Raw genomic sequence first — 12,487 nt, 5'->3', positions numbered from 1 at the left:
CTTCTTTGGAAAACGCAGTCCACATGGGAACTTCGGTTCCCAATACGGTTGCGTTTTCCAGTGCGGGCGGCGTGCCATTAGAACTAATGGCACCCGCCTGCGGGTCCGCATTCCTCTGGTGCGGCTGCACGGATTTTTGTGCGGATCTGCAGCGGCACCACCCGCACAGATGTGAACATAGAGTAAAAGTAATCGTGGCTTCCAATTGACACTGCCACAAACTGACATTTATGTCGGAAAATTGTAGCACATAATTAACATAATTCCTGTTTTAAAACCCTAATGAGAACACTTCTATGATATACCTTTTTTCATGTTCGGGGTAAATATTCCCAGCATTAAAACGTGATCATCCAGTAATGATTTCTTCAGCATCTTTTCACTCAGAAAATCTTCTGCTTCTTCAACTGTATTCAGCTGCAGGGGGCATTCCTGCGTCATCCTGGTAATAATAAACAGCCTATGTGGGTAGTGATAAGCTTCACATGGAAATAAAATAGAAGGAAGGGTTAAAAAAGGAGAAGGGAGAAGAGGGGAAAACAGAGAGAATAGAGAAGGGAAGGAAAGAGGGTAGGGCAGAGAGGGAAGAAGAAAGAGGTGTAAAGTGAGGAGATCAGGAAGATGAGACCGAAAAGAAAAGAGGTAAGAAGAAGGGAGAACAGGCAAGAGAGAGACAGAAAAGAAGGAAGAAAGATGAAGATTGGGGGAGAGGTGAAGAGGAAAGAAAGATGAAGAAAGGGGAGAGAAGAAGAGGGAAGAAAGATGAAGTAGGGCCAGAGAAGAAGAGGGGAAGAGAAGAAAAGGAGAAGAGAAGAAGACGAGGAGAGAAGAAGAGAAGAGGAGGAGAGAAGAAGAGAAGATAAGAAGAGGAGGAGAGAAGAAGAGGAGGAGAGAAGAAGAGAAGAGGAGGAGGAGAGAAGAGGAGGAGAGAAGAGAAGAGGAGGAGAGAAGAAGAGAAGAGGAGAAGATAAGAAGAGGGGAGGAGAGAAGAAGAGGAGGAGAAAAGAAGAGAAGAGGAGGAGAGGAGGAGAGGAGAAGAGAAGAGGAGAAGAGAAGAAGAGGAGGAGAGTAGAAGAGGAGGAGAAAAGAGGAGAACAAGAGAAGGAGAAGAGGAGCAGAAGAGAAGAGTGAAGAGGAGGGGAAGAGAAGAGAAAGGAGAGAAGAAAGAAGAGGAGAGAAAAGGAAAAGAAAAGATGATAGAGGGGCAGGGAGGAGAGAGTAGAGGGAGGGTAAAGAGAAAAAAGGAAAGGGGGGGGGGGAGAAAAGAGAAGGGAGGAGACAAATTCATTCAATTATGTCCCGCTGTATAGATAACTGTGCATGTAGGTAAAAAATTTTCTGTGTTCTGCTCTCCCTCCAGCCCTCCCCATTATACTTATCTGAGCCTAATCTCAATCCAGTGCTGTGCACGAGAGCAGCGGCTCTCTCTGCTCTCTCCTGCATAGGTTCAGAGACAGCAGCGGGAGCCGCTGACTCCTGCTGCTGTCAGTCACAGCCAGTGAAGAGGGAACGGGGAGCGGGGCTGAACCTCGCTGTGTGTGAGATAATGGAGCAAGTCCATGCTAGTGCCCCCATAGCAAGTGACTTGCTATGGGGGCACTCGGCAGGGGGCAAGGAGCCAAGAGTGCCAGCAGGGTACCCCAGAAGAAGAGAATGGGGGCTGCAAAACTTCTGCACAGAGCAGGTAAGTATAACATGTTTGTTATTTTAAAACAGTAAAATCCAAATCTTTACAATCACTTTAAATGTCAGCCTTTTACATCTGCCCAGCTTCTGATTTATATGAAGGAAACATACGAAAATGATGTCTTGGATACTAATCTTTAATCAGAACACAATCTATTTCTGCAGAAACTTAGCAGTCTGTAGGACCTCTCCACTTCCTAATTACATAGCTTGTTTATTTTATTATGTCTTTATTCAATGATCAGCTTCCCCTAATTTCCTTCCGTGATACATGCTCTGAGCAGAATATCAGTTTACAGACATCAGGAATTACGTGTAATTAAACATGTAAAGCAACAGTCACATCTGCCATGCATAATATGTGCTCTCCATTACCATGCTCAGCAAGTCTAAAAAGATACTTTAGGATGTTCATTCTATTGTCTGAATGGAAAGCAGCGAAGAATTGTGTAAAAGCATTTCTAAAGATTTTTTTGTTTAAAATAAAAAACATCTTATACTTACCTGCTCTGTGCAATGGTATTGCACAGAGCAGTCCTCTTCTGTGTCTGCCCCCATAGCAAACCCCTTGCTATGGGAGCAGACGTGCAGGCCTGATCACAAACCACAGCCTGGCTCGGTCCCGACCTCGCTCCCTCCTAACAGCATTTGACTGACCACAGCAGGAGACACTGACAACCACTGCTACCCCAGTCCCTGTGAGTAAAGGGAGAGGGGAGAGAAGAGATGCAGCCATGCACAACACTGGGTCGACTGAGGTACCTATTTAGGGGGTGGAGGAGCACAGCAATTTGTAAAATGCTTTTTTACCTTAATGCAGGGAAGACATTAAAGCTTTGTTTTCTTTAATTAAAATAACAAACATCATACTTATCTGCTCTGTGCAGTGGTTATGCACAGAGCAGCCCCGATCCTCCTCTTCTGGGGTCCCGGCCCCTCCTCTTTGGCCTCTTCGGCATCTGCATACATTGTCACGGAGTGGATGGCTTGGCCCCACTCCCTCGGCACAACATATGATTGACAGCAGTGGGAGCCAATGGTTCCCGCTACTATCAATCTGCCCAGGGAGGAGGGAGACAGCCAAAAGAGCCGCTGCTCTTATGTACATCGTTGTATCAGATTGGGCTAAAGCAAGAATAAGGAGGGGCTAGGGGAAATTCTGCAGCACAAAAAGGTTTTTCATCTTAATGCACAGAATTCATTTAGATGAAAAACCTTAAAGAATAAGTTCACCTTTTAGAAAAAAAAAATAAATGCACATTTTCTGCAGGCAAAAACAAATGTGCATTTATTATGTTTGTCTGCAGGAGCCTGTAAACCACTGCAGCAGCGATCAACAGATTATGGATGCCATGCAGGTCTCCTGCAGATCTGTCGGTATATCTGCTTGCTCGTATGGGATGTAGGGGCAAGCAGATATACTGACAGGAAGAATGAATGAACGAGCATAGTTTACCGACGACTACAAGCTGACAGCCGCTAAGGCTGTCGGGACTTGTAGTCTCTCATTCACAATGAATGTGAATGAGTGACGTGGCTGTGTGGGCGGAGCCACCATTTCAAAAAATTTGACAGCTAGCAAGGGAGGAAAAGATCCACGAAAAGGTAAGTTTTAAAGCAAGCCAACGATCCCCGCAAGATGGAGAGCATAATGGTTCGGACTCCGATCCATTATGCTCAATCTGCAGATCCGATCTATCCCGCGGGGATTGTTGGCTTGCTTTAAAACGTACCTTTTCGTGGAGCTTGCAAGCCGACGATCCCCGCAGGATGAATCGGATCTGCGGATTGGGAAGGATAATGGATTGGACTCCGATCTATTATGCTCAATCCACAGATCCGATCCATCCTGCGGGGATCGTCGGCTTGCTTTAAAACTTACCTTTTCGTGGAGTGGGTCCGGTGTCACCCCATGCAATAGGTGTCACCCGGTGTGGCACGCACCCCCCGTACCTGCCTAGGGACGCCCCTGCCTGCACTGGCCCTCTCAAACAATAAACACTTACAGCATGAGAAAGTTGGCCAATTCATCCGTTCCCATCATTCCCGTGTACAAAATTGGCTCCTGTCCCATCTGGTAGATCTTTATCACAGGAATGATGGTAATATTCTCCTTAGTGCACACATCTGTCCAATCTGCGCAGTTCACTCTGGCCAAAGACACATCCTGCAGGTCTAAAAGAAGGAAAAAGAAGGCCGTAAGAGATTATAAATACACTACTTTAGTTCCTCTGCTTTTCTCTCCAGATATAGGTATAGAACCATCTTTGCCCAGGCATCATACAGTCAGCATCTACCTACTACGGGGCAGAGATGCCAGGTCAGGGATGACACAATCATAGAGATGCTGGTGCCTGTGCAGTTCTTGGCTTTGTTCGCACATTTCTTGCACGGATTATTATTATTATTATTATACAGGATTTATATCGTGCCAACAGTTTGCGCAGCGCTTTACAATATAAGCGAGACAGTAAAATTACAATACATTTCAGTACAGAAGGAATAGGAGGGCCCGGCTCATGGAGCTTACAATCTAAAGGAAGGGGGAGGTGATACAAAAGGTGATAGCTGTAGGGGATGATCTGGTGGAGGCGATTCAGGTACAGTTCTTAGGTGGAGGTGGGGTAGGCTTCCCTGAATAAGTGAGTTTTCAAAGATAGCCTAAAGGTTGACAGGGTGGGGGCTGACCAGACATACTGTGGAGGATGGGAGAGGCTCTGGAGAAGTTCTGGAGGCGAGCATGGGAGGTGATGAGGGAGCTAGAGAGGAAGATATTTTGGGAGGAGCGGAGCGGGCAATTCTGTGGATGAGGTTGGCGATGTAGCTAGGGGCAGTGTTGTGGATGGCTTTGTAAGCCTCTGCTGCAAATTCTCCTCTGTTGCTGGAAGCGTAATCAGTTGTGTAACGTGGGTCATGCAACATACTGCCACCAGGCTCAGAGTAGCCAGACCTCAACTGACACATTTACAAGCTGGACAATGCAATGCTTATTTTAATAAATGTCCTTTCATAGTCCCAAACTCAGCTCCACTGGAGGCATGTCTGGGGAGATGGGTGTCAAATATATGCCAACACGCATGACAGTGCCAAGCACTGAGCTGTCTCACATGTTTCATCTGTTGTGGGCTTTTGAATCATGTCTCAAAAATATGACTTTTATCAAGACATAATAGTATATGGCAAACAGCTCAGCATAACCGGATGTTAAGAGTTAATTTTGTCTTGGTTGAACCACCAAGAATTCTAGTTAAAGAACTGGAGAGAATGGGGGAAGTAAGACTTTTCCAAGACAATGGGACTGTTTGAACTGTCAACAAGGACTATTTGTATATGGAAGTCGAGAAGAATGCACATACAGAAAGTCAAACACATAGGACTTTGACTTGTAAACATTTCAACAATAATGAGACGGGAACTCAACTGGTTGAAAGCTTAACCAAAACCTGTAGAGTGTGATGAACCAACAGACCTCTGAAACTATTACCATATACTATTGTTCACCAAGGGTGAAAGCATTAACAATTGTTTACCATGAGTCCAATACAAGGGCCATGCAAACAGAGAGTTTTTTTTCCCTACACAGAGAAAATGTTGATTCTGAAACAAAGGGGTGAAATTCAGGACATTTAAGTTTAAAAGTTCACTGTATATCATGACAAAAATGTACTACAAAAACAGATTATAAATAAGATGGTATAGTTTTTAAACACCACTAAATACTCAGCAATGGAAACTATATATCACTAACTTGAGTATTGAGATGATGGGAAGTAAGATGTATTATAAACTAGCATTAGTTACATGTCTTATCAGGAAACAAACAGGATGATATTTCAAGTAGGAATAACTGAATATACACCTATATTCCATGGTCCCTATTTAGAATATCATAGGTATGATCACTGCTATATCTGGAAAGAGCCGTATATTTTATTCCTGAAATTACCTGAAGATTCCACCCAAGGTATGAGTCATCTCAAATACTCACATTGTTCTGTGATACATGACCGCCACCTGGCGGGCAGGTGAGAAATAGCTTATGTACACACATTTCTCAACTAGCCAATCAGGAAGCCTGGTGGGAAGGTATCTTAGAACAATGGACTAGTGGATATAAAAGCCCATGTGCTTTAAGAAAAGAAGAACCCTCATAAAGACCTCATGGAAAGACCTGACATCTGAAGAAGATCTCTGCTGAAATAATTACTCTTCCATCTTTTAAAACTTCCTAAAACTTTTAACCTCTAATCTTATAACTTCCTACACTCTCCCCTACTGAGAATCTTTCACTTGCTATATATATCAGTCTAAAGGCGTTCCACTGCCAGCTAAATCCACGGGAGAGTTGCCTAGTCTGAATTCCGGGTGTGGTGAGATATTTATTTGATTTTTGTATTAATTATTTTCTCTGTTGTGTGGAATCATAAAATTACCTCAGTGTATCATAACAATATTGGGTAGTTAGATATATGTAGAAAGATACTGTGTTACTGTTAAAAATTGTTTATTGCCATATTATAAATTTTTCCATATTTCATAATTTATTGAATATTAATAACCAGAGTATCATATATCAAGGGCTTCCTTCTTGCAATCCTATGGCCACGGCTTGTAAGAATATAACCTTTGAGATATTCGAAATTATTAATTATTAATAAATTTAATAAATCTCATATCATTTAAAATTTGTGATTGATGTAATTAGTTAGAGACATTATTAGTGTGTCTTACATTGGTAGGATATATTTTTGATTGTGTGTACCAATATTCATTTATCACCAGTCTTTTGCGTTTTGTGTTAATATATATATAATTTTTGTACATAAATAAATTTTTATATTTATCTATTATAGGGCAAATTTTGTGTGTATGGTACGAAATCATATTGGCTAAAAGAATTCAAGGTATAATAATAAGTGGTGATCAAATTATCAAAGTGTCCAAATTATTGGTTTATTAAATATTTGCCGTATTTTAACGGCTGGAGGCACTGTAATATTTCATCTAAGGGAAAGGGACACGCCCTTTATAAATAAAAATATCCTTACATAAACCACCACAACATAAATTTGGAGGCGCTGCTGAGAGCCATAGAAATCGTACCATAACACAAAACGCACTGGTGATTGTATATTTGTACACTTTATCAAACATATATTTTATATCAAAATGGCATCCAGTAATCACGGATCCACCTCTTCCAAGCATAACGAGGAAAATATGGCGGCTCAAGGCATTGAGCAGGAAGTTATGAAGCCAGCTCGGAAAGCTGCCGGTGCTTGGCAGAAGTATGTTGAAAATGAAGTAATAGATTATCTCCGCAAGAGATTAAGTTTGGGGGATAGCAATAAGGAATTTGTGGATGAAGAGAAAAAGCAGGCTATTAGCACTTTTGAGGACCTGTTCAACCAAAAGGGCCAGGTTGTTGGGTTTTTAATAGCATTTGCTGGAGCAGAAAGTGATAGAAGCCGTGACAGACTTCTCCTAGAAGCTTGGCCCATGTTATGGTTCATGACCGCTGGAGCTGCCCAGCAGACCATGACTCTAAGGGAAGAGTTGTCAGAGGCCCGCCTCTTGTTAGAAAGCAAAAATCAGGACATTGAGTCTTTGAAAGGGAAGCTTGGTCATGCCGGTGTTCGTTTAGACGAATCCGAGAAACATTATGATAGATTGGTCGGAGACTTTCGAAGTGCTCAGGACCTATATGAAAGAAACTTTCAGGAATTAAAACAACTTCAAAAGAAGTATCAGGACTTAAAAGATGAGGTGGAGTACTTCAGATCAGAGAGGTTATCTCCTGTTAAAATTAAAGTTCACCCAGGGGATAAGCATGACCAGTCAGAACTTACCTTGATAAAATCTGAGCAGAAAACTCTGGAGGAGCAGATTATAAGGTTGACGGCCCAAATAAATTCTGGGGTCCAAAGACGGACCAACCCAGTCAAGCCAGAGGCTGATGAGCGGAGATACCCGCATCACAGCGAAGTATCTGATAGTGAGTCAGGGTCAGAATATAGGTCACCTCCTAAGCTTTCAAGATACACTCCAGAGCGCTCTGAAGAAAAATATGAGGTTTCATATAGGCAGGAAGGGAAATCCCAGGGGTCATTCAGGAGATATGACACCCCAAAGGTCATTAAGTTCCTGAAGGACACTGTTCCTATGTTTTCTAAGAAAGGGTCCCTTGAGATCACCGAACACATGAGAACATATGAACAGACGTTAGAGATTCTGGGCATTAGAGATGACCACACCAAAATAGAATTGCTGCCATGGGTGTTTGAAGAGAAATACCGGCAATTCTTTGAGACCTTGAGGGCCTATTCCAATCAGTCCTGGAGAGAGGTTAAACATAAGTGCCACATGGAATTTGGGCCTTATAAAACTGTAACCTCTGCCAAGGCTGCGGCCTACAATTTAAAGTGTGGTCCTCACCAAAGCCCTGCAGAATTTCTGGCTGTCCTCAGAAATGCCTATTTCCTGGCTGAAAAGGATCCCAATCCTAACCAGCCAGAATTCAAGACCCTATTCTATGAAGCATTACCTGCTTACATAAAATTGGGACTTGCAAAGGATTACAGAAAGGGATGCTCTCTTCATTGGTTGGTGAGAGAGAGTGACTATTTATTCTCAATCCAACAGTCCAGTGAGGGCGGGATAAAAAGAGAACCCAAAAATAGCCCCAAGATAGTAGCAGCCACTACCGTTTCCCCTCCAAATCCAAATTTGCAGGCAGAGAAGAAATCATATGCGGAAGTAGTCCGTGGGGGTAAAACCAATGGTTCCCCTAGATTTGTACCTCAAACCCAGCAAGTGAAGGAGGTCCATAACTTTGCACCCCAAAACCAGTGGGTGAGAAAGGATAGGCAAAAGCCAGGAAACTACGGTAGTGGAAGTGAGAAGAATAAAAAGTATGGTAAGGGTCAGTACAGTGAGGAGAATCAAAGGAGTCAATGGTATCCTCAGAGGTTCTATTATCCTCGCCAAAACCAACATGGGAATTTTTATGGGAACCCCAATTTCAATAGGAACCATAATTATAATAAGAATCCCAATTTTAATAAAAACTCCGACTTCCAAAGATTTCCTCCACGCCAAGAACACCCTCAGGCTCAAAGGGGGGATACAGTACCCCAGGCTCCCTTTAATAACAGGGAGACCCCAAAACCTCAGAGAGAACAATGGCGTCGGGATCAGAGCAGTAGTTCTGACTCTGAGTCTCATTACCAGTCTCGTCCAAAATACAAGCGCAAGTATAGGAAAAGGGAGAATCAACAGAATGACTCCTCTGAGCGTATTGGACAAATAGAGGCACAGGTCAGCAAAATGGCTGAACAAATGGACAGGCTTGTCACTCAATTTCCATCCAATCCTTTTTTAGGAGCAGCTCCTGTGACCAACCAAGGGTCACAGAATTAACAGGCAACCAAGCCTTAAACCAACAGGGGAGGACACTGAGTCAAATGACAGGAGATGTGTGCCCCGTCCCTGACACGCCTACTAATGGAGAAGTCAGTTCTCAGGCAAAGGGGGACCATTTGTTGGTTATTAATGATTCTCCTGCTTTTCAGTGTCCATCTATTGCCCCTAATATAGTCGCGGCATCGGAAGTCATCAGGATTGACAAGCCAGACGGAGCACCAACTTCTAGTTGTGCTTCTGTCTTGAGACAGTCCAAGAATCCCACCAGGGAGGATAAGGGTAATGTGTCCACCACATGCGGTGAGATAAGAGCCAGTCATATGTTATTGAAGGGCCCACAGATCTTCAACCACACCAATTTCATGTGTGAGCTGACTGAATCTGATGGGAGATCTTATGCCACAGTACAGGTGCAGGATGCCAGTGATCTTTCGATTGTCGGTTTAATCGACACTGGATCCCAAGCAACCATCATGTCACAGGAACATTTTGACAAAGTGGCGAATGTCATGCCCACCAAGCCGAGACTTAAAAGTTTTGACAGCTCATTGATTGGTGTAGGTGGAGACCCGTTACAAGTCATGGGTACCGCCTGGCTTAAACTGAAACTGGGTAATAAGGAACTGAGACACCCCATCATCATTGCTAGCATATCACAGCACCACATGATAATTGGGATGGACTTCCTAAAAAGGCTGAACACCATAGTTGATTGTGTGAACCAAGTCCTGTGGTCACAGGTAAATACCCCAATTAAATATGGGAAACTTAAAACTCCCCATTCCCGACAACACTGCCACCTGGTGGAAGAAAGGCCTGGATCATTAGAAATCCATTTCAGGAACAGCCAACTTCCTGATGTAACGGTTATCAAACCTGATGACCATAACCCTATCAGAAGAGATGAGGAACACATTTTTAGAATTCCCCAAGATAAAATAAAAGATATTTCCCTCCAAGATGACATCCTTACGATATCTTTTCATCAGGAGGATAAACCAAGAAAAGGGGGAGATCACACCCAATTCTTGACAGGTATTGAAAGGGTTAACAGCGACTTGTTTATCCCCATCCGGATAAATGGTCTTAATAGGTCAAAATATGCCAAACTAGATTTGAGACAGGAACACAGCTTTGTAAGCCATGGGCTGATAAAACACCTGACCGAAATGGAAATGATCCGTTTCTCCACACCTCAGCGTCATTGGATTTCAGACTCCCTTGATGACTCTGATGATCACAATTCAATGGCTAGGTGTCTCTTAAACGTCACTGTAGGAAACAAAACAGCCACCCATGTGTTCCTAGTCTTGGATAATCCCCAAACTAAAATTTATTTTGGCAACGATGTATTACATCGCTTTGCAATGCAAGTCGACCTAATTAATGACTGTTTATGGAGTCGACTAAAGGGGGACCCCGAAAAATACCAAAATCTGGACTTAGCTTTAAAATCCCAGCAACAGATGCCTTATGCTGTTGAAGTCCAGGTAGCCCAAAAGATTACAATTCCTAAGGGCATAAATAATTTCATACTCCCCATCCAAGTTAAAAAGGGACATAGACTGAAGGGGTCAGATGCATTAGTATGCCTCTCCCATAAAATGCAGGGGGAGGGACTGAACATTACACACACGCCCCTAGTCAACACACATCAATCCCCGATGTACATTTACGTACATAATCTGTCCAATCAGGACATCGTCTTACCCAAAGAGACCCTTATTGGTCTAGCGGTAGAGACTGAATATTATACCTTTGGGGTTACTAACCAGGTGATTGGACTCATCCCCGATGAATATTTGTCGGAGGAACAATTAATTGAACAAACATTCCATTCATTACCAGAGGGTATTTTCACCATAGAGTCCATTTATCCATTCGATTCTAAAGATGGCACCTGTCGAATCGAAGAGACATCAATTGTCTTTGATCACCCAATCAAAGAACAAGAGTACCCCAAAGAACCTGGATGGCAGGAGAACACACACACACATCACATACCCAATGACCTCACCACGAAACTTGAAGAGGCATATGAGATAGGTCAGCCGGAAAGCTTTCCTGGATTCAAGGAGTTAGTGGAAGAGATGGTGGCCCTCGCCGACGCGTGTGCCAGTGATCTCGACCGACAATTGCTCCGAGAGCTTCTCCTTGAATTCCAAGAGATCTTTGCCAAGGATTCTTACGATTGTGGGACTACTGACCTACACATCGCTAGGATCCAAACAGATCCAGATGCCCCACCAGTATTCGTAAGACAGTATAGGTTACCATTAGCTTCCTATGAATCTCTAGCTGAGATTATCAGGAAGTTACATGAAAGGGGTATAATTAGGCCCATCCACAGCTCCTACAACCACCCGATCCTGGGTATTTTAAAACCCAATGGACAATGGCGTTTGTGCGCTGACCTCCGTCAGCTAAACAAACGTGTGTACATGTCAGGATGGCCGGTCCCATACATAGACCAATGTCTCGCCCAGCTCCAAGGATCCCAGGTTTTTACAGCCTTGGATTGTGCACAGGGGTATTGGACCATAAAGGTGAGTGAGGAAGACCAATACAAACTGGCCTTTAGTTTTGGAAATCGACAATAATGTTGGGTACGAATGCCTTTCGGATTCATAAATTCCGGACATGAATTTGCTGTGTTCATGCACAAGGCCATGCCGGACGCCTTCGAAAGGGAGACGTTGGCATATGTGGACGATATCCTGATCAAAAGTACTGATATGGCCAAACACATTACAGAACTTCGGCATGTCCTGGGCCAATTAAAAGCAGCAGGAGTAAAACTGTCCTTACAAAAAGCCCAGTGGTGTCGCACGAAGGTAAACTTCCTAGGCCATGAAGTTACTGCTGAAGGTTTGAACCCACAAAAGAAGAAAGTTGAGGCGGTTCTGAATTGTAAAGTCCCTACTAACCTTAAAGAATTGAGATCCTTCCTAGGTATGGTAAACTACTCGCGTAAGTTTATTGATAATTACGCCGAGATAAGCAAGCCACTGCTTCACCTACTGAAGAAGGATGTCGAATGGTCGTGGGGTAAGAAACAGGAGGACGCCATGAAGGAGTTAAAGGAACGTCTCACACAAGCTCCGTGTCTCGGATATCCCGAAGGGGGTAAAAATTTCTATCTAGAGACAGGGTTTACGCAGGTAAGTATGAGTTCTGTTCTTTACCAGAAACGTGATGATGTCAGTAAGGTGATTGCCTATGCCAGTAAAACTTTGTCCCCGGTTGAAGTAAAGTTCAGTGACTGTGAAAAAGCTCTATTGTCCACCGTGTGGGCATTACAGAATTTCCGCAGTTACATTCAGGGAGAGAGAATCATTGTTGAAACGGCACACCAGCCTTTACAGTATTTAAAGAGTGA

The 12,487-nt window shown here is 43.3% G+C and overlaps 1 protein-coding gene across 1 annotated transcript in view; it reads right to left on the bottom strand.

Moving 5' to 3' along the window:
* Window positions 1-12,487, bottom strand: part of TXNDC16 (thioredoxin domain containing 16) — a 155,830-nt gene that overhangs the window by 41,724 nt on the left and 101,619 nt on the right. The window contains exons 15-16 of the mRNA XM_089661364.1: window positions 3,693-3,861; window positions 306-442 (exon numbers count right to left, since the gene is read on the bottom strand). Of these exons, the coding sequence (XP_089517490.1) occupies window positions 306-442; window positions 3,693-3,861 (306 nt within the window). The remainder of the gene's footprint in view (window positions 1-305; window positions 443-3,692; window positions 3,862-12,487) is intronic.

This window comes from Staurois parvus, unplaced genomic scaffold (genome assembly GCF_062004578.1).
Source record: "Staurois parvus isolate SC_StPar_1 unplaced genomic scaffold, SC_StPar_1.0 ptg001329l, whole genome shotgun sequence".
Lineage (NCBI taxonomy): Eukaryota > Metazoa > Chordata > Amphibia > Anura > Ranidae > Staurois > Staurois parvus.
This window is presented reverse-complemented; position numbering and strand designations above follow the sequence as displayed.